A 26,702-nucleotide genomic window follows, 5' to 3' on the forward strand; every position below is an offset into this window, starting at 1 on the left:
TTGCAGACCATCATTTTTTCTCATTTGAACAAATAAGCATCCCACTGAGCTTCCCTAGTGTAACCAGCCTGCATTTGGCTCTGAGAGCCCAAACAGTTTCTTTACATCATTGGGGCCATATGAATTTGTGCTTTGCAAATGAAAATTATAAAAACTCTGTAAAATACAGTTCCCAATCCCAACTGCAGATGTAAACTGCTTTTTTTGGCATGCAGCTTCACAGGGTCGGCATCCATTTGCTTAGGCCAAACACCATTTAAATGTGACTGAAAAATATCAGGACCCTGTCAGTGGAAAGAAACATCAAGGGCTCTTCGGAGAAATGAGTTGCATTTATTTCTATTTTATAGCTGTTCTGCATGTAATTTACACTTGACAACTTTTTAAGTTATTTTTAGTTTGGACAACTAATAATGCATGTTTTTTCATCCTTGTAGTACTTGACACAACATTGTGGCTTGATTAAATGTTTGCAAAGTAATTCAGCATGAATGTGCCAGTTAGTTTCTTTGGTTATTTCTTGGTGATATTCAGTTCCCACCTATTTTGCTCAGTGCTGCTTTGGCAAACTGTTACAGATTTTAGCAGCAGGCAGTTCATGGTAATTATATCATATAATACACTAAGTAAATATATGATAAATGAGGAAATGTAAACCAAACAAGAAATGCAACCCTGGGGACTTACTGGGCTTGAAATTCTCGTGGGTAAGCACAGCAGGTGAGCAAAGGAGTATGACAAATAGGGTAAGAATTTCTTAAAGCCTGCCTGCCACAAATATGTCAATGGAGCTGAGTCAGCATGGGAAGAGCACAGTAATTTACTGTTGATTCAAAAGCCAGTAGCTCACTGCTACCCTTCTGGGTGATGTGGAATGCTTTAGCTGCAAATGCAAATGACTAACCTCCGGGGACTGCTGCTTCTGCTGCTCTTCAGCCCAACTCTTGTGCTGCATCTTTCCAGGGACACTTCTCTGGAAACAATAACATGTCATGAAGCTGCTGGGATAGCCTCCAGTCAGCATCAGACCAGCAGCCAAAAAATGTAAATGATACTAATCATCTTTTTGAAGTTGCAGTTTTAGAATTTGCCTTTCTGAATTGAAAAACATTGCTTTCACTTTGCCTTTATCAGGCCAATATACATGGCAAATGTATATATCATGTGCAACAATTAATATTTAGCAATATGATTAATATTTCTGTGCTGTAGGATTTCTTACATAAAATATGCTTTTGCTATAATATTCCCCAACGTTTTTCCCACTAGAAACAAGGCCTTTTTCTATCCCTTTCTTCCTCCTATCTCTGTTTATATTTTTCTGTATAGAGATACATTCAGTTATTGTGTTGAAAATTACTTTACCCTTAAATTACATCTCCACCTGACCTCCAGCTTTTCTCTGTTTTTATTGCCAGCTTATGGATGCTATGACTGTAGGACTGTGCTAACTGACCCCTCTGGAGTTTTCACTTCTCCATGCTTCCCCAGTGACTATCCCAACAGCCAAGCGTGCAAGTGGATCATCCGAGCACCTCATGGATATATCATACAGCTAACATTTATTGATTTCGACATTGAAGAAGCTCCTGGATGCATTTATGATTCACTGACATTAGACAATGGAGAAAGCCCAATGAACCTTTGTGGCATCACTGCCAAAGGATTATCCTATAATTCTACAGGAAATGAAATGATTGTGTCATTTAAAAGCGACTTCAGTATCCAAAAGAAAGGTTTTAATGCCAGCTATGTACGAAGTAAGTAAGCCCAAAGCATTTAATCCCTTTATGGATGTTATAAGGAAATGTCCTATAAGGATTAGAATGAGATGTCCCAAAGGAATTGAGTCCTCCATGAGGAGAGAATGAATGGATGAGGCTACACTTTACAGGGTTATCTTGTATGTTTTTTTAGCTAATTTTTTTTTAAATTTTATTTTTCTTTGGATCAAAATTATTTTGTTCTAGGACATGACAAGAAGTGTGTCAGAAAAACTTTTCACATGCAAAGATTTTAGGCCTAACATTTCTCTCTCTGCCAATTTATGCTGGAAGATTTGGAAGCAGGATACCTGTCCTTCAGGTCAGAGGGACATACAAACCTAAAAGAGAGCATGAGAGGGAACTTAGTTGAGCCAGAAAGATCAGCATGGTCCTCTGACCCAATGTAACTATCAATGGTGGGGAGAAGTTTGTGCAGAAAGTAGAACTTCTGAGTTCATCCAGCCTCTGGAACAAAATCCCACAGATGAACTGAGATTGCAAAATGACTACCTTTCATTCCAGTTCCTTAACCTTTCTTTCCCTTCCTTAAACATGTAATAATGATTTTAAAGGTTTTAAAAAGACACTCATGCTTTTCTTCCTAGAAAATAAGCGTACAAATAACTTCTGATTGGCGTCTATGTTTTTGTTTAGAGTGTTTATTAGAATTAATTAGACAGTAAAGGGCAGCGAGGTAATGAAGGGCATTAGGATGGTCATTGACAGACCCCATATGTGGCTCACTGTTCACTCTGCTTCAGGGTTATAGTTTCCATTTGCATGCTCTTAGGAGACTTTCTTTATGTGGAAGTTGCACACCTTAAACTGAACATTAGTATTGCATTGGACATTTGTATTATTGTAGCACAGTTAAGTTCTGCAGGTTGGCTGTAAAATACAGAGCAGGGAGGTTTGGCAGTTCTCTCTTCAGTCACAAGCACATCGTCTTCATGATTATTTCAAAAATATTTATTACATGTCATATATTTTAAAATAATTAAGATAGTAACTCCCAGAAATCATAAGGCAAAAGTAGGCATGATTATGTCTCCAAAATCTGTGTGCAGTTCTGAAAAGAAAAATGGTAACATCACAGAGGAGCTAAAAATACTTCTCTCTACGGAGGTCTTTTCATGCTGACAAAATGAATGTAGTAATAATTCTAGGAGCACCTGTTTTCTTCTGAAAGTCAAAGCAAATTTTCTGAAAGGCTTTTCTGTTTGAAATTAACAAAACTCTTGCTGTATTGTGAGAAGTTGTAAAATCCAGTGGATCATAAAAAATCATATGCAGTCAGATTATGCAAAATTGTTTATTTCTTTATTCTTCTTTAATATTTTAACGGTTATGTATCACTATAAAGGATGAGTTACAATTGGAATTTAAAGATGCAATGTTCACCTCAGCTGTGTTTAATGAGAGGGAGAGGAAAGGTCTACAATTATGGGCAGAGACCCCTTAATGTATATATACCTACAGTAATGTATTTTTATGGAAGCAAAAGTATTACCTCCATGCCAAAGTGCATTGTACGTTATGCTCATAGGGTAGCATCATGGGTTAAAACTTTCATCAAAGTTAAATAATCTCGGAAGAAACCCTTTTATTTTGAAAAAGAAGGGTATTCCCCAGTGTGAGTAAAGGTATCAAAGACCTTCAACTGTGACTTATATTTTAATGTTTCACATATATATTCATTCAGAAGCTCTGTGTTAAGGCTTGCTGTTAAGCACCTATACTGAGGCTGGCTTCATTCAGTTTCTTTACTCCAAATGTGTAACTGTCACCTGACATCTTGATTTTGACTGTGGATGCCAGGCTAGCTGGCTGCATTCTCCGAGGGAAAATTATAACTATATTCTACTTACTGCCCACAGCTATGCAATTATGTTACTTTCAGAAAATAGTTCCGACAAAGATCATAGTAACACTTAACCTGGAAATGAATACAGAAAAGGGTCTTGGAAAATGGATCCTAACTTACTACTTTTCTTTCAAGTAATGAAAGCATGTGGACAGTAGGACATCAATGTGCACACATGCTGAAATGACAGCACATCCACATGGCAGATGTCAGTACTATGCCCTGCTCTCCTTGCAATGCATTCCCAAACCCGTCAGAAAGATTGCACACCACCTCCCTTCAGGTCACGTGAAAAATTGCACACCCCCTCACTTCACATGAAGTTTCAAAGCTTCTTCATCAAGCTGACATTGTTTTTAACTGCTACAAATGTGAAACTGGAGCAAAAGCATTAATTTCTCCCAGAACAAGGGAGTGCTGCTATATTTTCTTCCATTTCTCAGAAATTATCTTTTTTAAATAGTAAAATTCATTAGTTTGTTTGACTTTGAATTTCTCAAAGTAATGCAAAGTTAGAAAGTAAAAGGTCATTCAATGACACACAATTTGCTGTTTAGAAATGTTGTTTAAAAAGACATTAATGGTACATACATTCTAATAGGCAATATGTACACAAGACAAAATACATGTTGGGAAAGACAAACATTTGACAATGAGTTCTGGGAGGGAATTTGTTTGGGAATAGAACAGCTTTTGTGTGACTGTTCAGTTTTATGTAAGAGCAGTTTCAGACTGAGTTTTGCAGAGTCCTGTTGTCCGTATCAAGTTGGCCTCCCACACAAAAGTTTGTTTTCTGCTTGTCACCTTCTGCAACACACCAACAGCAGATGGATGGTGCTGGATATGGATATGGTCCATATCCTCAGCTGCAGTAAACCAATCTGACTTTGACAGTCTTAGGGGAATTATGTCAGTTTACACCAGCTAAAGAGCTGGCATGGTAAATAACTTCCCAGTAACACTTAACTGCATAAGTAGTTACTCCACCAGCAGTTAACTCCACCAGCAAGTAGAAGTCACTCAGTGACCAAAAGGGGAGGAAGGAGAGCCAACAGACCTGTGTTACTACAGAAATGCTTGAGACAATGTCATGTAAAATTAGCATACAGTTAAGCAGGATTGCAGTAGCCCAAATTAAAAGCACAATGCACTGAGGTACTAACAAAACACTCTCAAACAGGTACTTGGTAGGTGGGCACTTGCAGACCTCATTAAAATTTGACATATGCCTTCCAGCATCAGTGACAGGGTGGATGAAAGCAGGGGAGACAGAAACAGCAGAAAGCACCCTTTAAGCACCAAACTATACTGAAAAGGCCATCAGCTGGCAGGACACCAATGTTCCCAGCAAGAGATTGTAAAATAGGGACTCCTGGCTTGCTTATGTGTGCAGGGGTGTGTGAGATGTGGGACTGTGAGGTGCAAGAAAGGTAGATACTTGCACGTTTTTTATGAGAAAATGTGTCCAAAAAACCCATACCCATTGTAATCCAGTTATCATAGAATAGTCTGAGTTGGAAGGGACCCAGAAGAATCATCAAATCCAGCTCTGAAGTGAATTCCCCATACAGTGATCAAACCCACTACCTTGGCATTATTAGCATCATGCTTTAACCAGCTGAGCTAATCTCAGGATCTTCCTAAGAAAAGAAAATTAACATGATTCTGAAAGTAGTCTAAACACCTGGGTGAGTATTCCAATAGTATATGTATATTTTTCCTCAAAGCATAACCAGTTTCTCTGATACTACCATCTGAAATTCATCAGTGTGATGACTAACTGTGCAACAGTAATCAGGAAAGAGATCTGCGCTTAATATTGATGACAGGGTTCTTGTTTTCTCCATGTGGACAAAATACTTGTCAGATTTGTCCTTTCAGTGTAGTGGGAAGGTGCCAATGGTTAAATCTGTATAATGAATATGGTGAAGTTGAGCAGACTTCTTCAGTAAGGGAGCAAAGTCCTTCACATTCATTTCTCTTTCTATACTGTTTAAATGTGACCAGGTGGTCTATAACTTTCCTGACCACCCTAACACAGGCTGGATAGTGCTCCTAGGAATAAACTTTCTTCTTTTTCAGGTCTTGAATCCTTATGCCTCTTCTGGAACACTTTCCACGTTACATAAAGGAGCTTACAGTATAATTAACCTGCTTAAAAATGCCCCTGTTTTCAATGGAGAGTTGAACGCATTTTCTATCTATAAAATAGTTACAGCATGCTTTTTCCCTTGGGAAGAAAAATAAATCTGTGAAGTAAATCCAGTAACTATAAAAGCCCAGTATTTTTCTCTCTTCCCTCCCATTATGCAGTTGCTGGGTTGGCGGATAATGTGCAATGCTTTATGTTATTTTACTATGTAATATATTGGTCAAATTGTGTTCTTGTGTATATCCAAATATGGTACTTTGGAGCTCAGAGTCTTTGCAAGCAGCTGGCAAAGGGAACTTGCAGTACCACAGACAACACCGAATCCTTATACCCCAAATATCTGTGTCTTTTCCTCAGTATGGCGTGACAGTCACCCTTCCCTCATGTCCCACCCTCTCATATTTGAAAGGGTTTTATTTCATTCCGAGAAGAGAATAGGTGTAGTAATTAGTGTGAGTGTTGTGACATCACTGAAAAATCCCAGAGGAGACTCGGAATTAACTACTGTGGCAGTTATTCTTCAGGTTCTGCAGGAAGCAGTTTCACTTCCAGCATAGACACTGTGAAAATGTGTAAGAGGTAGCAGACATTTGCAGGAGATAGGGTCTTTCGCAGAACTGTGGAGCCAAAAGTAAAACTGAGAGCTGTTGCAATCTACACCAGACACCTTTGCATGTCTGGTAGGCAGAAACTTTTCTGTGGAGAAATTTGCTGGAAGAATTGTGCTGCCATAAATGTGCTAATAAAACTGAACATATTGCCATTTTATTTTGAAAAATAATGTTCTTCAAAACACAGAATTATCATTAATGTTCTAATGGAGAAAAAGTATATGCCATGTGATACCTTTTTCCTCATTTGGTGGCTGCCACTTTGCCCATGCAAGTGAGAATACTTAATAACAATTAGAGCAATTCTGCCTAAAAACCCTTACAGCAATACATAAATTGCAGGAGGACTAGAAATTTCTTGATACTTGTGCAAAATCCAAGACTGCTGACCCAACTGTTAGCAAATAGGGAACAGCTTGGATATAAATATTTATGAATTTATGAATTGCTGCACAATTGCAGCATTCGACCAGAAAGCTGCTGGGGACAAAATAAGAAGATGCCTAATGCTGTGCAGAAATACCCATTAGCTGAATTCAGAAACAAAAAGCTTCAGTTTGCCAAGGAATTAAATGGGGTCTTTCTTCTATTGTGATATTTAAAAGAAGGAGGGCCTGAACTTCATTGGTATAGTGCAGTTATACAGACAAGTAATTAAAATAATATATCTTAAAAACAAGTTATACTGTGTTTTTCAAATAACTGGTTTGTTCCACTGCTTAATGCATCCTTACTAGATGAATGAGTAGTAATTTTTATAAAGTGAGCTGAAACAGAGTTGGACGTCAGTAGGTAATATGTCCTAATACTGCTCTTAATGCAACTTATGGGGTTTTTAACTGGGTGTCGTGCAGCATTCTTTGTGTCATTGGAAGGATCTTTGTGTGTTTTCAGCTGAGTGCACTCCCAAATTCCCCTTGGTGTGTGCTGTTGCTATATTACAGTGACAAAAACCACCTGATGAATGTTTGATTTAATGAATGTTGCTTATACCCCTGCAGCCAATGTGCCTTTATTTCTATATAATGAATTGGTGTTGGTTTTGGTTTGGTTTTGGTTTGGTTTTGGTTTTGATTTTGGGGGTTTTTTTGTTAATTTACTTGTCTGCTCTTGGTTCTAGTTGCTGTGTCTCTGAGGAATCAGAAAGTCATCATTCCCCAGGTTCCTGACATCGATGCTGTGTCTGTGGCAGAGACTGTCTCAGTGCCAGAGCTTAGGCAGTTTACACTGTGCTTTGAAGCAACCAAGGGCAACAGCGATGACAACGACGACTGGAAGGTTTTCTCCTACACTGATGCATTGTTGACAGAACTGTTCAGCTTCGGGAAGACCACAAAAGGCCATTTTCTGTCCATCTCAGGCAGACAGTGCATCCTTAAGAATGCATTGCCCCGAAATGCAGAGTTTTTCACAGGAACCTTTCAACAGCTGTGTCTTGTATGGGATAGCTTCTCGGGCACTGTAGGTGTATATGCCAAAAACACCTATCATGTAGTGTCCTGTCCGGAGGTCTTTGACAAAGTAATCCCTGGAAATGGGAGGCTGGTGCTGGGCTCTAACAGCAATGAAGTGAGCTCTCTAAATGGGGACATTTACAACTTCCGCCTCTGGAATTTCACCATGAATGCGCAAACACTGGCCAACCTCAGCTGCGATGTGAAAGGAAACATTGTAGACTGGGAAAATGAATTTTGGAGTATTCCAACTTCAGCACTGAAAGCAGAAAACAATTTGAGTTGTGGTGAGTATGCCTTGCCAAAACTTTTTTTGCTTATTTTCCCCCCACACTTCTATATTGTGCTGAACATATCACATACCAAGATGGAAAAAAATGAGAGCGCTCCCATGAAAGAAAAATAGCTAGTTCTTATATTTCTTAGACTTAAGCTAACTCTTGCCATACACAGAGGCTTTGAAAGGGTATAGATTTGTTTCCTTAAAGGAAAAGAACAAGTCCCCTAAGTGTATTGAGTTGCTGCTGGAAATGATCTGCTGATCAAAGTTTTTCATAAATACTCTTTATTAGCTCATATGAAAGGGGGATAATGGCAAGTACCTGATAGCCTCAAATAAGATTACTGTGGTCTCTGGAGAAAGGAAAGTATGTTAACTAATTAATTAGTAAATGTTGTTCTACCTGCCCTTTGGTCCTTTGATTACACAGGAGAGCCCTTGCTAGCCTCGTGCTGTGTATGGCTCTGTGTGCAGAGCCAGCAAAAGCAGTGACAAAAACAGTGCAGATGAGACAGGAAACTAGAACAAAATATTAAAGTAGAGGAGGCAGACAGGAAGGAAGAGGTTGAGATCAAAATCATCAGGTTTTCTCTTCATGATGACATTAGTCCTTTTAACTGGTAATTACTGAAGGTTCTTTTTCTTGTAGATCACTCCAGAAAATAAATTTCAATCCATTTACCAACCTGTTCTCATTTCATGGCTCAGACACTTGATTTGCTTAAATGTCCTGGAGTATTTTTTGTATATATGAGAGAGCATCTGCCAGCATTCTGAGAATCCTTAGCTTAGAGAAGAAGTTGGCACCACTGGGGTATGCCAGTTACTGTATTGAATAGCTCATGAGGGATTAAGGTGGCTAAAAAAAGTTGTCTTGCTTGCTTTATTGCAGTCATATCACAGCATGGGATATGCATTCACAGCTAGAACTACTGAGAGAGATCTCAGCATTCCTCTGCTAAAAGAAATTAAGCAATAACTCTATAAAACCACAAGTAACTAGGTGCCTTCCCCCTTCTACCAGAACAAAGAAAAGGCTGATCTGACCACAACCAGTGAAGGTGCACCATACAAAGGAATTTGTTCCTATTTTCTGAGTACAAGCTGATCTGATAGAGAATAACTTCGCAGATAATTTTACTCTTCTTATGTTTTTGCACTGTGATGACTACCATAACCAAACAGCCTACCAAGACCTCTCTAAAAACTGCAGTCTCATTTAATTTTGGCTGAAGTATGAGCCCTCTTCTTCTTTCTGTTAGAGACTGTACAGTCCTATGACACAAATATATCAAAGCTGTGGTCATACAAACAATAGAATTGTTTTCATTCCACAGCTTTATTCCTTCGGATGGAAGTGATTAGTAGTTTTCCTGAAGCACAACATTATTTTAGAAAAAGTATATTAGTGCTGGTACTTTAGGCCCAGGTACCTATACAAGTCACTTAAAATGTATTTACATATAAACACTGTTGTTGCCTCTAAATAAGCCTCTGAAGAAACTAACTCACTAGTCAGTCTTTTTCTTTCCTTGATGTGAAATCACCCTCTGTAATACAGGCTTCCCTGAGCCAGGGTATTTTGTAAAAGAAAATTCTGGGTGCAGAGCCATTTCAAAGATGATTACTAATGCCAGAGATGAAATTGTTTGAATTGTCTTCCCTTCTTCTTCTCAAGTAAAAGCCTTCTTTGTAAAACCAGCCTTCAACAGGAGAGTTGATGAGTCAGGCTATCACCCATGAATAAGCCACTGACATTGGGGAGCTGACTCTGATTAGGCTTCATTTAACATCAGTGAAAGGATTTATGCAGAAAAGAGTTTTTCACACAGCTCCAATAGTGGTTCACCAGGAAGTGGCATGTAACTTATAAAAAGCAAGCCAAGCATTTAGCAGTGATCTCAACATATCTTTGCCTGAACAGTGCTTACATTTTCAAGGGGTGTTATTTTCACGGTTTTTCAGACAAAGCTTTGACAAGTAGATTTATGGAGCATAAAAGACTGGCAGATTGTTTCAGATAATCTTTTCATAGTTTTACCTTTTATTAGTTTATTCCTTAGACTAATGTTTTCACAGCTGTGCAGTCATGGTGGGGTGTTTGTGTAAGACTTGACAGAGTTCTGTTTTTATTGCCATACCTTTGTGCAGATTGCATTTAAAGATATGCATACACAGCCTAGGTAGACAGACTAATTTTAAAACAAGTAGCCTAGGTAATGATTGAAGTGTATTGCTATTGAACACCAGTTTGGAATTCAGTGCAGGCATACTGAGGAGCATTTAATCAACTTCTGATTCTGCTTCTAAAGCCTGCACTGGCTACAGCTATAGCAGGATATGAACTACACAGTTTAAAGGTAACATGGCTGCATAACTTTCCATGCCTCCAGTTGCTTTTTTTTAATGAGCATTTTATGAGTCCTTCATTCCCAAAAGCCAAAGGAATTCTTAATTTCACTCTCAGATTTAACTCAGTGTGGGATGTGTCTGCCTTAGGCAGCTGGCTGCTGTTTCAGGCTAAGCTAATTGCCCCCAGTGCTGTTAATGAATAGTTGAATCGAAAAGGCTATTCCACAGGTCAGTGCATCTCATGCTGGAGAAGATCTCAGTGAAGTCAAAATTATTTTGCTGTAGGAGTGCCTGTTCCTCTCCACTGACTAAAAGGAAAGTCTAGCATAACAAACAGATATGGATATCTGAGTTTTAGACATTTGGAGTGAGATGTATCACACAACGTCGCCGTAATACAGGTCCATGGGGTCACAGGTGCTGCCAGCAAACCTGCTCCAGCATGGGCTCCTCTCTCCATGGGTCCACAGGTCCTGCCAGGAGCCTGCTCCAGTGCCAGCTTCCCATGGGGTCACAGCCACCTTCAGGCACGGGGTCCTCCATGGGCTGCAGGTGGATCTCTGCTCCACCATGGACCTCCATGGGCTGCAGGGGCACAGCTGTCTCACCATGGTCTGCACCAGGGGCTGCGGGGGAATCTCTGCTCTGGTGCCTGGAGCACATCCTGCCTCTGCTTCCTCACTGACTTTAGTGTGTGGGGAGTTTTACTCACACATTCTCACTCCTCTCCTGGCTGCAATTGCTGCTGTGCAGTAACTTTTCCCCTTTTTTAGATCTGTTATCCCAGAGGCACTGGGATTTTTGCTTATGGGCTCAGCCTTGTCCAGTGTATCTGTCTTGGAGCCAGCTGGCATTAGCTCCATTGGACATAAGGAAAGCTTCTCGAAGCTTGTCACAGACCTGTTCCTGTAACCCCCTTGCTGTCAAACCCTTGCCATGCAAACTCAACACAATAGTCTTCTGACTTAAATGTTTTGTAAAGTTGGTCTGGATTTTTTTTTAGTTTCACCATATAAAATCACAATCTTGTTTTAAATGCTCACTGAATATATGAACATCCACAGTATTTCCAGCCAATTCTCAGGTCATCTTTCCATGTTACAGAACAGGGGTGGAACTTAGAGTAGGTTTTGATATTGACTGTTTAATATTGGCAAATTTATTCTGGGAGGAAAAAACCCACCTCATGCAGGAGATAGCACACTCAAGTAGAGAATCCTTCCTGGAGTTCACAGGAAGTGTGCCAAGGAATGAATTTACCTCTGTCTCTTAATCCATTAAAAAGAACGGTGAAACTTAATATTTCTGGAGGATAACTTGTTTTGATTCCACCCTATATTTGTTAGCAGTAAACGTAATGGTATCTGTGACATGATACAGTTTCTGTGTCAAAGCTCCATGCTTCATTTGTTCTTGCATCACAGGAAATATTTTCTTAGCTATCTTTACAAGCTGGTGGGTGGTGGCTATTTAATTTTATGGAAGGCTAGTGTGTTTCATGAGAGAACCTCATTGAGTAAATACAATTCTGAAGTGGTAAAGCAAAAGCCAAAAGGGCAAAACTCATAGTAGGTTCACATTTTACCAGAGCTCTATGGTCCCATTATTTTCAACACAGTGTGCAAAGGCAGCTGTATCTGCAGCTGAACCTCTGGAGTACACAAAGTGTAATTAATGCAGTTGCACCAGTTCTTTTTCTGTAGCCATTCTTATGTGCCTTGGTTTTGTCTCCAGATCATCAAAGTGTAATGCTTGTTGTTATGAATAATTCTGTAGAGATACAGACTTATAACATTATCTGTTTATAAATCATGCATACCAGAATATTAATCACACCCTCGCCCTGGGCAGAGGAACAAGTTTAATCACCTTTTATCTGGCTGGTGTCTGTCACAGGCAGATTACTCAGAAGTGTGTGGCGGGTAACCTGTGCTGCAGCGGCAGAGTGCAGTTGCTCCTCCAAGGCATGCGTTGTTACAAAGATCCCATAAATCCCATAATTCCCATGGCCATACTGACCCCTTTTCTTAAACCCATTTCACAGAGCTCACACAGACTGCATTCCTTTAATGTGATGTTATTTAGTGCAAGCTAAGAAAACCACAGGAGGATACATAAGTGATTCTAACTTGCAAGTCAGCAGGGTTTTCAAGGATCCCTGAGCTGCAAGAGAAAATGAAAACTTGTGAGTCTCATAGGCAAATGGCAGTGTCAGTTTTGCCACTTAGAGAAGTTAGGAAGAGGAATGTGTCACTGCATGATATAATATATTTTCAGACATGATAGATTTAGGCCCAGTAGCTAAACTTTTCTGTATTAATTGATTTCTTCTTTTAAAGGCTCATATCTAATTCCCTCTTCTTCAATTGAACCAACCAGTTGTGCAAACCTAGGAAGCCTTTGCCAAGGTAAGAAACCCCTGTCGTTTTGAATTTTCATCTTTGGGAAATCTTTATTTTCCTCTGGGTTTTATTCCATTTCTTTTTTATTATTGTTTCTAAAAGGATGAGTGGCAATAAAAAATAGCAAGGAAAGGAATTCTTTAGTCTCATCAAGTATGTGGGTGTCCTGTACGAACAATATGTGGAAAAAATGTGATCACTCCCTTGATAATACATTTTCCAAATAGTCTCCATTATATCAAAACTGAATTAACTGACTGCTTTCATTTCTTTCTCCACCTCTTTTCATCCTGCACATTTTGACAGTAAAATTTTAACCAGTAAATGAAGTGGGTAAATCTGTAAAAAAAATGAGCAGATATAAATAAACGCGCTTGCTTTTATTCAGGGTTTCTTTTCAATAAGGTATTTTGAGGCTAGATACTTTCAGATAGGCAGGTAAATTAATTAACATCAAACTGCACAATTGAGCCACTATTAGAGAAAGAAACACATGCTACAGCACTTTGTGATGGTTTAATAGTGTAAAAATCATCACATAAAAATTCATTAGGTGTGTTTGAAGGTCAGCTCAGTTGAATGCAAGGAATGGGTGAACCCTACAGGTTTCCATGTCATGTGAGTCAGTGGACATGCAAGGATAGTTTATTTGTACTGTTCTGCTTCGATACTGCAGTTCCATAAAAAGTGCTTGACAGGAGCAACATCAACCCATTTCCACAATACCTTCATGAGCACAGGCCTTATAATGTGTTGGCATGCTGTACTAAACTTTAATTACAGCAACAACTGCACCAAAAATATCTAGCTTTGTAATCCCTTTCCAGCTGAATGATGGAAGAAAGAGATGGGAGAGGATAAAACAAGAGGAGAAGAAGTCTTGGAACCCTTTCAAAACCAATATTTAGAAGTAAATCAGATTTAGCTTAAAAATAAAAAGGAAAATGCACTCTGCTTGGAAAGCCAGTAAGAGGTCTATGTCAGTTTTCAGTGTTCTTTTCCCAGATTTTCCTGAGGTAAATTTGGTTCAGGTTCTTGTACTGGTCTCCACAGGGGAAGTAAAATGCCATTAACGTCCATAATTAGATTTCAAACAGTAATTTTCAGGCATTATATTCACAAAGCACAGTATGATCTAAATACTACTACTCTAGCAGTTTGGGTAAATGAGGCATCCACAATTATTCAATATTAGTATTTTTATATGTGAAGGGTAACCCTATATAAATATCATTTTCCATTTTTTTGGAAGATCTTTGAGTGTTTTCCTCCATTAAAATGGCATGGTATGAAAGGGAGAGAATATCTGTCATAGCGTCAGCTAATATGGCTGCAGAAATTGACACACTTTCAGCAAAACAAGCCTGCTTTTCTAAAAACCTCATCCATTTTCCCAGCTTTATTAACTTGTCTAGTAGTAGATACTGCCTCTAATAAAAGATGCTGCCTTTTAAACTTGCATTCTTAACTTCTTAGACCATCACATCCTCAATAAAGACTAGGAGTATTTTCACAAAGGTAATACTCTTTCCTTCTCTAAAAAGTGTTTGGTAAACTGTTCTTTGTGTTCAGTTTGTCACTTTGGAATAAGAGGCCAGATCAGGTTTATCCCGCTCAGCACCATCATCATTATTTTCATAATAATGAAAATCATAAAAAGATGTCTGACTGTCTATTTCTGTCAACACCACAGACTTTGTCTAAAATGAGAGGCCAGTTAGGATTCCTTTGTTTGATTGTTGGGTGTTGTGCAATAACAACAGTAAAAAGGTTTGTGGATACCAGGTTGTGTCAGCTATGCCTGATGAAAGAGCTGATTTCTCCATTATGCTCAGTAGATATCTTTGTTCCTTAGAAGGTACCTCCTTTAACAGCATTGGCTGGAAGATACGATCTCTAAGAAGCCTTGTAACTTGTTCCTCAGACAATATACCTCTGAAGTTTCATGAAAGAGCTTTTTTTATATTACAGGGTGTCACTTCATATGCTCACTTTCCCAGTTAGAATGTGTTTGCTCCCGTGTTCAACTTTTCCTTCTCTTTCCCTAATTTTCTTGTCTCACTGAAAACTGAGCATGAACTTGCTCCCTAAGCTGTGACAAATTGTGACTTCCGAACTTAAAAGATAAACCAACCTAGCAAAACATAAAAAATGTGATTTCTTGCCCAAAATACAACTGCTTAACCTTGCTAGGCTGATACTTGGTCAAAATCTTCCAAAGCCATGTAACACCGTGAAATTTTACCATACCAACCTTCAGATTTTAAATAAGGGTTTTCAGGGAAAAAAAAAAAAATCTATCAGTGACTGTATTCCCCAGGAGTTACTGAGCAAAACTAAATTATTTTCCAAAGCAATATTTTTATCTGAAAATTTAGTGGCATGATCTTTGAATTCCTCCAGCACATATACCCTCCCAGTCCATCATGGGGAAAATTTGCAATTTTGGCTCATCCTTCTAATTCTGAAAAGTGTTCAGCTGGTTCTCCGGGGTTTTGTGGAGTGACTCCTGTTGGTGTCAGTGGAAACATTACAGCTGAGTTCCTACATAAAGCTTTCAAAATAGATATTCTACTTCACCTGTTCCAAGCCTGATTTCAATTTTCTGTATTATTTGAAGTTCAGTGGAGTTAATTGGATCCTTACACGGCTGTTTTAGTTTCTCATTTATTTGTCATATTCAGTCTTTGACTAGGTACAATGATTCTTTTCACAAGCAGCATTCTAAGTGTATGTATCTTAGAACTTATATGTTTTCTGAATTTTGCACAGCTCTGGCTCTCATAAGAGGATTTGGAGTTTATGAAAGGAGTGCAGTAGAGATCCTGCAAAATTTACACTGGCAAAATTCCCACTGAAGTCAGTGCAACTGAGGACTGCAGGATTGGGGCCTCAATTCGTATCTATTCATCACTTTGTACAGAAGAAATAATGTGTTTATTTAACATTTGCAGCATTGTGTGTAGATGGTTTCATTTTACATTGTCATGCATTGTTCCCATTTTGTCTTACCTTATTAACATTCATATTTCATTCAAGTTCACCTCTTTCTCATCTTTATTACCAGCTACTGTAAATGCTACTACTCCTACACCACCCACTGTCACCACTAACATGCCCGATACTAATAGAAACGATAAGCCAAACAATGGTAAGAAATCCTGTGTTACATTTTTCCTTGTACTGTGTCTAAAGAAAATTTGTTGTATTTTAAGGTGTGTTTTTCCTACCATCGTAATGTCAAGGGTCATGTCTCCGTTCTGATCTCATTTACACGGGATAAATCAGGACTAAATCTCTGGACCATGTCAGAATGGTGCAAATGAGAACAGAACCAAACCCAGTGTTTATTTGTATCGTGTTTACCTGGCTCTCCTATGAAAGGGACTAACTTTGTGTGTTACCCATTGCATTTAACAATGCAGAGAACAAGGGAAGGGAGAGGGATTTTTGAAGAGGGACTTAAAACTACCATGCTGTCGAAGTGTTTCAAGGCTGCAGATTGTCAGACACTGTCTAGCTCCTGCTTGTGCAGCCACGGTGGTAGTATGCCTGGATTGTCTGTTCCTCACTAGTTCCTCACCATTCCTCAGGCGCAGGAGCCAAGTGGAACCATTCCTATGGAGCAAAGCCACTTCCACTGAGTCAACAGAAATCTTTCCACTGACTTAAAGAAGAGCTGGATCAGACTTTACTAGGGAAAATGTTGACAGTATCAGATATCGTTTACTTTTCATTTAGAAAGATTAAGGGAAAAAATTAGGTAGTAAATGAACCTATTATTAGTGCAGGAATAAAGCCAGGATTTCTTTTGAGGCTTTCTCAAATTCTGTGATATCACTGTCTCCTAAAGACTGAGCATCATTTTGTGAAGTGCTGCTAAAATATTTATTAGTTTGTTAAAGATGGTTGTTAAACACACAGATAGATTTGGCAAATTTCATTTGAGGCTTAAATATATATTTTTTTAAAGATTTATTTTTTTCAGTGTACTCCACAGAAATAAAGTAGAATCTGGGTGGGGTTTGTGGCTTGGTTTTTAGGTCGGTATTTTTAATGGGTGTTTTTTTCCCCCAATCCATCAGTTGTTACTGTAGGATTTAAAACTCTTGGAGTATTTTTTCTCTTGGCAGATCATTTGTTGTACACTGGCAATCAGGCAGTACAGTACACAATGTGAAAGAATTTATCTGAATCCAGACTGTTTGGTTTTAATAAGCTGTAGAAGCAAGAAGAAAAGATTTCTTCCAAGTGTTTGCTTCCTTTTTGTGGAGCCACTCTCTCTATGTTCACCATGAGCAGTTAACTCGGTTTTTTTTAATGACAGAAGGAATGAAATGTTATTAATATTAGTACGAATAAAAATTGGACAATGAAGTCCTTTTTCTAGCTTTGAAACTCACAAGAAAAAGTAGAAAGGCTATGAAAATAAGCCAAATTTGCTTATGGTAGAAGCAAATTAAACTTTCACTCAGCTAATGGGCATCATTTTCCACTCTTGGTAGGTTGATTTTTAGACCAGGAACAGACAGGCAAGAGCAGAGAGTTAAGTTACATATATTTTCTTTAATCCATTAACTATGTGGCTTGCTACACACAGACCTGCAGGAATTCAGACTTCCTGCTACAGTTATCTTCAGAATGAAGAGAAATTCACCTCAATTTTCCAATTCACGACCGCAAAGGCAGCAAGAATCTAAGATAGAAGGGATCAAAACTATAGGAATTATCTCAACTCCAATTATTTGGCCAGTGAAACAAAGGCCTCTGCATTTCAGTAAAAATTCAGCAGATGAAAACCCAGAGAGAAAAAACCCATACAGCTTGTTCCTTCCAACCTTGTCCACATCAGCTTCTTCTGAGGAGACCCGCAGCGACAGCTTGTCTGCTTTTACAGAAAACATCAACCGAAATAATACTGTGATGGATCAGTTCCCAAATGAAAATATTTTGAATTATTCTAGAAGTCCATTCCGTGGTACTTCTGATGCAGCAGATGCAGTTACAGAGCCGCCTGTGAATGCAGAATTTCCTCTTCTTCACAGGAGCAATCCTAGTGCAGAGCTAGCATGGACTTTGGCAAGTAGGCTTGGTCATTCTGACCCTGAGCCAGCGTTCCTCTCTCCCGTTAGCAGCAGCAGCACAGCTTACGAACACAAAAAAGAAACTCTGTGGATTTCATCCTCCAACAGCGACACAGACAATTTCATGCATACAAGCAATGTCTTGGAACCTGTAAACTGGTGGAATGAGACTGTGTTTCATCATTATATCACCTCTGACATTCAAGAAGACAGATATCATTCTCTTTCTAGCTTGTCTATATCATCTACAGATGAGAAATCACCATTCCAAACAAGTAGGTTACATTTCCCAGATTTGGCACCTGAAAATTTTTACCTGGAAACAATAGAAGGCAATGCTGATAGGAAAATTTCATCTACACTAGCAGCAAAAGGCGCATTTCAATTTAGAAAATCTATGCACTTTAAGGAACATCACTCAGGAGGCATTACAAATTTAACCTCTGTGGAGATTCCACATGCAAACCCAACAAGTTTTCTTCCAAATATGAAACAAACGTACACAGAATTTATGCCTGACATCCAACTGACAAATTCAGTCCAAGGACACAGTAGAGAGCTATTAACATTTTCAGCATTTCTGGTAGGACCAGGCTGGACAAGCTCAGCATTTAAGACTGTTATAACAGCCCTGCCTGTTTATCAACAGCTGTTGACTGACACATATTTGAAAAGTGACAGCATATTTATATCTAGTGGTAATTACTGGTCTCGTTATTTACAGCATTCATTATACTTTCAAAAGCCAAGTGAGACCCTCAGAAATGGAGCACTGGAGAACAATTTAGATGCATTTCATGTTAGTAATGAAAATGAAGAGTCAGCTTTTTCTACATTAGAGCCAGAGAACATTAATCCAGTTGGTGACTCCTGGGACTCAGATTACTTGGATTTTCCACCAAAATATGTAGATATTTTCCCCTCTTTAAGAGCAAGTTTCTGGACTGTTTCTCATCATTTGAAAGAAGCATCTCAAGTGTTTTCTGGGGAGCCATCAGAAAATTTCTGGGTCTCATTTAATAAACTGCTTTCTCCCCCAACAGAGAGGTTGCTGTCCATTAGTTCATATGCTAAGTCTGACAATATCTCTGAAAAAATATCTGGCATTAGATTATTAGGTCACAGAGCTGAAGAAATTATTTTTTTAAGTCATGCATCAACTTCGGAAACACAAATCTTTAGTTCACTTTTTCCAGGCATTTCAAAGAGAATTTCAGGAAGTAATGGCAGGACAATATCAGAATTGCAGTCCACAATGAACGTTGCAAACCTAACTGTGACTTCCAACACTGAATTTTATTTTGATTTTCCTTTCCCTTCCCTGCAAACACCTCTCACTCGATCCTCTGCATGGGTGCAGATAAGTCCTTTTGATCAGATACTTGAAAACAACACAGATCATTTGCACATACAAATTCAAACTGACACAGTAAGTGATCAAACTGACATGACTTTCCTAAACAATAGGCATCAGCCTGTTTCTGTCTTTCCAACACATTCAGGAACCCAGACTTCTTGTTCAAGGGATAGCCAAGATCCTTTCTTGATCAATACACCTGGGACTCAGGCTACTTGGATAGGTAAGGGTTTGATAAGCAGTGCAGGAACACACAGAACGCCACAGTCTCAAAGTCTTCCAGAGAATGATGCTGTAACAAATACCATTGATAAAGCAAGAGGCAAAATTCAGAAATATGCAGGTGTTATTTTAAAAAATGTCAGTTCAATGAGTTCTAACGTTTTTCCAATGTCCTTGGAATTAAGGCAGCTTCTTCAATCAGACTCGAAATTGAGAATCAGTGTACCTCCTAATAGCTATTCCACGCCTCCACTCCCGCAAAGTTTTCAGAACCATCTTGATACAATTTCTCCAAGCCTGCTCCCTCAGTGGGATGTAGAAGAGTTAAAGTTGCCAACAACAGAAACACTGAGAATTTACCAAACTGTTTTAGGACAAAACTCCATTGAAAATCAAATGGACACTCCGAGATACTCTCTCTGGGCAGTAGAACAAGAAGTCATTGCCAATAATGAAGACATGAGGGATTTTGCTGTTCTGACATCAACAAACATACCGAGGCTTTCTGAGTGGAATTCAGAAGGGGAGGTGTATGGATCCTTTAGCAGGAACAGAGAAGGAATGTCTGTCACTACTACTAATGCCTTGGATTTTGAAAATGCTGATTATGGACCTTTTGCAAATCACTCTTCTATTTTGGAGTCATTGAAAACTGCAGTAGTGAATGATATGGAACCTTTGCCATCTTCGTATAGCAGAGTTTTTATTCAGCACAAAGAGACCATCTTGACAGGCACTCTGACAACAACTGCAGCAGCCATCCATCATTCTCTCATGCAGACCCAAACACCAGTTTCTTCTGTGACATACCACGAGTCATCAGTTTCAGCCCATGTTGATTCCTTGGCCAATTTACCATCTGGGACAAGCCAAAATAGCACCTCTTACCCACCGCTGAATCAACTTTTTAGCTCTGCTGCAGTCCTTTTGTCTTGTTTATGTGACTCCTTCACTGAGCTGGGCTGCCTGTGCCGACCTGAGGTCCACTACAGTATGTCAAGCCATTAAGTTAGATGTAGAAAAAACCCCAGATCATATTATCTGTTAGATATTCAGTTTGTAGACTGAATATAGAAGTAGCTGTCTTTCATCCTTTAGATATAGGACCCTTTAGCATATTAAGATGTTTTGGAATAATATAATTACAGTAGAAGGGAATGTGTGACATCTTAGTGGTAGAAAACATCATTAATGTGCAATTTCTAATAATTGTGTACTTCTCTACGACAGCTCTCATGAGACTGTGTGGATAATATACTGGTTGCCATGTATTTTATATAATTCAATGCCATTTTGTTGTTTGGAAGTGTATGAATGTTTTTCACTTACATGTTTTTGAGGATTTCACTTTTAAAAAGAAAAGATTTTTCAAAACTGTTTGGATAATTTTCCTAATATAATTTTAAAAAATAGCTATATTTCATTGATTATTATATTTTTGTAGTTGGTGGTAGGTGTAGGGAGAATTGTTTTCCAGGCTATTTTTTCCTCTTTTTTTTTCAAATTGTCTTTGGCTAGTTTTCACCAGTTTTATACTCTTTTTTTTTTTTTTTTTTTAATTTCCATTCAGCATTTTGAGGTGGAATTTCCACTGTTTGGTTTGAAGAGGGATGAATAATTTGTAGTTTTTACTATCTGCCACTGGAGTCTCCTGAGAGTATTTTAAAATGTAGATTAGTTCTTGTTCTTTTTTTTTTGACACATTAAAATATGCTTTGGGTCACCATCTGGGGAAGATCTTAAAGGTATTGCCTAGTTTGTAGTTACTGTGTATAATTTTAAAAATGATTTGCATATTCCTATATTAAGGTGATTTTTCACTATGCATAATTATCTAAACAAGGTTATAATTATATATATAATTAAATATTAATTTGTGAGAATATATATGATGCACACTTTTTGTATGTGTGTATCTGTATGGCACATATAAAAGTTACATTATAGATTTAAAATTAAATATGTGTATATACAGAGATACATCCATATAAAGAAGGTATATACAGAGATACATCCATATAAAGAAGATCCAGGTCTTGCAAGTATTTTCTATTTGCCCAAAGTCCAAATTTCTACTTCCAAAAACTTAATGTTTTATTTTTTTTTTTAATTTGAAACTGTCACAGTAATAATAAACTGAAGTACGTTTTCAGATGAAACTATGCACAAAGTTTGTATGCCTCCTGAGTTAAGAGAGGAAAAAAGACAGTAAATCAAAAAGAAGTTCATTCTGTTTGTACCTAAAATTTAATCATATCTTACCAAAAAAGGTAACTATTAAACCATCTTCTTCAGTGTTTTACCATAGAGAGTTTTCATACCAATCTAAATGTTCATATAATTAATTCCATATTGAAAAGAAAGAACAATACTCCAGCCATTTCATGAATAGTAACCAACGTATGCACACTTAAATTGGATAATACTGACTTCAAATTTTTTCCAGTTGCCTTTATTTCAGTAACTATCTATGAAGTTGTAAAATTATTACATTTGCTCCACTTAGAATAAAAGGTCTTTTATTTAGATTCAGAAAGATAGAGCAGTTCCTTTCCAGTCAGAGATAGAAAGGGATTTCTGTATAATTATCGTCATGTCCTGCTCTGTCCTATGCGGTGTCTCCATAAGATTTACATAAGATTATATAAATACATGTATATGTGATAGAGATACCCACAACCTTGGTAACAGCCCAGAACCAAGAAGTGCCCCACATACTCATACATGCAAGTGAATTGATCCAGAAGTTCTTAAACCTCCCCCACATCCTGGGAAATTTTACCAAACTAGAGCTTACAGAATGTTTAGTAGCTTAATGAAAAAAAATTGGCTTGTGTGGAAAGTAAAGACTTTTAACACAGAGCATAACTATGAAATTATTTGATGTTATTTATTAGATGTGAAATCTTGTAATGCTGCCTACCCACTCATGAGCTTAAAGAGAATTTATATTTACCCAGTGCCATTTGAAAACAGTTTTCTGAATATAAAATTGCACCGAGTCAAGTGTTACACATTTTGTGACTGAAAGAAGGTTTGTTCAGCTGCCGGTTTTATAAAGCAAATGTGGGTTCTTCTACGTTCTGGCTGTTGCCAGGCCTGAGAGCAAGACTGTGCTTTGGAAACAAGAGCTCTATAGTCCTTCTCACACCTAATTCTGTCCTCAGTTACCTTATTACTTTTAATTGATGAGCTTTATCTGCTCTCACAGTGTTTAGAGTCTAATCTGCAGTGGTTCAATTCTGGATTATAACAATGTGCCTAGGAGCAGATTTTATCTGTGTTTACAGACTTCATTAATTATAATAATTTTTTAAATTCATTACACTTTCATGATCCTGAATTTACACACCATATTAGAGGAGTATGCAAAATACTATTTTTACGTATGTTGTCTGTGAGTTTCCATGTCACATTTCAAGTGTCTCTGAAAATATGGAGGGGGAGGGAGTTCCTGTCCAAATCAGCAGGACTAGTGAGAATGGGCCCAAACTTGCAGGGCTTATTCGTTTCAGAGTTTATAATGCCAACAAGAGCTTGAGGTGGCCTTGTATCTGGGATTCAGCAAAATTTTTATATTAATGGTGAAGCTAATGTCTCATTATTTAAAAGGTAAATTTGCTCCATTTCTAACATTATAATGCTGTTTTTAATGGACAGGTGGGCTATTCTACAGGATATCTATAACTGTCTCTAGTTCCAACCCCAACTCAGAGTCGAAAGTACATGATGTCATTGCAGAATGGGTAAGTTAAGTTTTCTTTCCTGTGCGATGACATATATTAATCTGGCCCATCACTGTTATCAGTTGTAAAAGGAAAAAAAAATAGAGACTACCAAAAAACTTCACATGTATTCTCTAAATATCTTTCTTTTATTGATTTGTGCAGTAATGAATTCAGGTCTAGCTGGGGCTCTTCAGCACTATAGATAAAAATTTGAAATGTCTACACTATACTAGTTAGCTTCTTAAGAAATGTAGATAGTACATGAGATTTTGGAAAGTATGGAGAAAACAGAATTGTCCACTAAAAGAGGTGCATGTCTGAGTTCCAACATCTCTATACAGGACAGAATTTTTCTCCTCAAAAGCTAATATGGGTTTGAAGTTACAGTGTGATAGAAGTGATTAAAAAAAACCAGGCAGTATTGATTCGTGTGAGGCAATAAACCTTTCCAATTTATCCTAACATTCTCTATTTCAGAAGATTTCTGCCAAAGTTCAGTTGCTGTGGTTTCTAGTGGTCCCTCTTTTTAGCCCATTTTAGCAGACATGAGCTCCTCTCTGAGCCCTCTAGATGAGGGACTCTTGAAGTTCTTGCCTCTGAAAGTTCTTCCTGTCTGAATAAAGATATTCTCTGTCCTTTTTGACAGTTCACATAGTTGCAATCACACAGTTAGTAAAACCTTTGTACCAACTACTTGCGTGAAAATATGACATCATAAAATACGACAACTGTTCTTTATTTTCCTTTTAATAAACCTGGAGCTTTCAGCTCTCATAAGCTAAGGAAACCATCTATAGTAATCTACAAACCAGAACTGTGGTAATCCACACCTGCCAAGGCTGTTCCCTTAGCAGCAGTAGCCAGGCAAAGGTGTGAGCCAAAGAATCTGGAAAGGTGTCACTTGACCCTAGCAGAGAATGCAAAAGTGTTTTTCAGGGGGAAAACAGAGCAGTTGTTGAAGACTCAGAATAAAAGGTACAAAGGTCTGAAATGAAGATCATCATAAGTTTGAAGACTTTCAGGTGAAAATTTACCTGGTAGCTTTTTCATTAAATCTATCCTAATCAAAGTGTGTCTGAGAATTTAAGATGGTGAAGAGAGGGAGAAAAGGAAAAGGTCAGCATCCTGTGCACTCACCTATTCACTGTGTCATGACCTTATACAGATTTCCCTCTGTCCACAAAAAAGCCACATCTCTCACTACCAGTTGTACAACAATCACATCACTGAAAAGTGAGTGTTCTCTTTGCTTTGCAAAACTGAAGGGGATTTCTGAAAGGGCAGAAGGGTGAAATTCTAACACTGCCTTAAGCAACAAAGAGCCCCTTTAACATCTAATGTGATCAATGTCTTCCTGTTTTTCAGCTGAACCGTACTTTCCAGAACTGGAATTACACTGTGTATGTGGTCAATATCAGGTAAATTAAGGAGGAAGATGTTTATGCTGTATTCCTTTGGAGAATTAGTCCACCCTAATTAATGTCTATTTCTTTCATAGCATCCACCCTGGCTCTGTAAGAGAGGGAGCAAGACAAAAAAGAAGTATTCAAAGGTAATACTTTGGAAGAGGTTTTCTCAATGGAGGCAACAGCTACTATTGCAAGTGGTGTTACAACAGGCTTTATTGTCTATTATTGGATTCATTGTCTATTATTTGGCATATGCTGCAAGTCTGTAAATATATGACTCTTGGCAAGCTCATTGTTCTGAATGTGCTTAGAAACCTAATACTGGTTATCATGTTTGTTTTGGTTTAAACCTGTTGAGCTTTAAACTTTAACAGTTGATTTTTTCGGAGCTCAGGTTTAATCTGTCACAAAACTGAATAGATACAGGATATTTGAGTTGTACGACACACCCAGCTTTCTTTAGCCACAAGCTTTGGTACACTGCTATCTGTCCATGTCACTGCATTTGTTCTCTTGAACCAGAGCCTTTTGAGTTAATAGACATCTTACTAGATGGAAAAGAGTGAAAAATAGTGCTAGAATTGAAAGCTAAACTAGTGTGAGTTAAACTATTTACCATATGCTCTCATTTCCTGACTTCTGCTGGGCTTGGAGGCGCTGGAGTTGGAACGACCTCAAAGGCAGCCAAAGAAAGTTAGATGGATCACCCCCCACACCCCTAAAAAAAAAAAAAAATTGGCCTCCAGAGGCTTCTTTGAAAGCAGCAGGCTGATTTCTGAGGGATGTATGGGGAGGGAGGGAATTTTAGGACCAAATTAAGGAGAGGAAACCAAAACATAATTAGTCTTGAGGATGGGGCAATAAGTGGGTATGGGATATATCTGTTTGCAATGTAGGCAAAAGTCCTGTAGGAGAAGATTTTGACTGCTGACTCTCGAGAACTGCCATGATAATGACAGTAAAACTTGGGCTTTTTAAGATCAGGGATAGCCTAATATTTCCAACTTACCATCAGGAAGTAGTTAGTGGTGCTTCCAGTTTTCAGCAGAGTTTGCCTAGACATGAAAAGATCTGTAAAAAGGTAGTATCTCCTTCCCACATAGCCACAGCAGAAAGACAGCTTTTATTGGCAAAACCATTTAACTGGTACTCTCTAAGCCCAGTCTCTGAATGGGCTATTTTGCTGCTTGACCTACATTTACAGTAGGGTGTAGTGATGTGGGTAGGATTTTTTTTCACACTTCTAAATGCTATGGTTATGCCAGCAAGGCCTTTCAAGTGGAGACCATGCCTCAGGTCTTCCCAACAATCCAAGACGGCAGAGGAATGTAAAGCTTCCCCCATCCTTATTCCTGTACCTTTTATGAGGCTAGAGACCGAGCTGTACACCTGATTTCTTCTCCTCTCACCTTCCCACCATCCTGGCCTCTGGATTTTTTTTCTTCCCCCTGGTCTATTAAAAGAAAAAAGGCCAAGAGGGAGAAACTATTCTAGTAATTTCCCTTTCCTTTCCATCCCGTTTTGATATACAGTGAATATGCCACTAAATTACTTCTCATAATGTATTACTCTTATGGGGAAGTAATCCCATTTCTATTTCATTTGCTCATTATATGTAATTTCAGAGTCAGTGGAATTACATGTTCATAATATGTTAAGTTTTTCAAGGGAGGCCTGGTCTAATGAGAAGCTAGTCTCATGGGCTCTAGTGCACTTCGTGTCAATATCAAATGACATTTTTTCATCATTCTGAATAATTTAGTACAAATGCTAATCATGTCACACAAAATTTTGGTGTTCTCCAAATAATCAGGAGAATTATGCTGTGAATGTTCTCTTAGAAAAGGAAACAATAACAAAAAGAAAGACAAGTCAAGATTCTGCCCAATCTAGAAACCCAGATGGGATAATGCAAAGAAAATTAAAACTGTAAGTGAGCTACATGATATGTGACTAACAAAAATATACGTATTATACATTGTATATGTACATACACATGTATAGAAATAAATATACACAGG

General features: G+C 38.2%; 1 protein-coding gene across 7 annotated transcripts in view; it reads left to right on the top strand.

Moving 5' to 3' along the window:
- ADGRG6 (adhesion G protein-coupled receptor G6) overlaps window positions 1–26,702 on the top strand; it is a 109,918-nt gene that overhangs the window by 40,522 nt on the left and 42,694 nt on the right. For 3 of the 7 annotated variants that reach the window (XM_085055716.1, XM_085055718.1, XM_085055719.1), the window contains exons 3-9: window positions 1,419–1,760; window positions 7,514–8,134; window positions 12,819–12,887; window positions 15,949–16,032; window positions 23,205–23,290; window positions 24,638–24,690; window positions 24,771–24,824. In XM_085055716.1, the coding sequence (XP_084911842.1) occupies window positions 1,419–1,760; window positions 7,514–8,134; window positions 12,819–12,887; window positions 15,949–16,032; window positions 23,205–23,290; window positions 24,638–24,690; window positions 24,771–24,824 (1,309 nt within the window). Of the gene's footprint in view, window positions 1–1,418; window positions 1,761–7,513; window positions 8,135–12,818; window positions 12,888–15,948; window positions 16,033–17,481; window positions 20,615–23,204; window positions 23,291–24,637; window positions 24,691–24,770; window positions 24,825–26,702 lie in introns of those variants that run through there. The other 4 variants (XM_085055713.1, XM_085055714.1, XM_085055715.1 and 1 more) reach the window with 2 other exon arrangements.

The sequence above is a fragment of the Lichenostomus cassidix genome, chromosome 3 (assembly GCF_008360975.1).
Source record: "Lichenostomus cassidix isolate B80296 chromosome 3, HeHo_3.0, whole genome shotgun sequence".
NCBI classification, from domain to species: Eukaryota; Metazoa; Chordata; class Aves; order Passeriformes; family Meliphagidae; genus Lichenostomus; species Lichenostomus cassidix.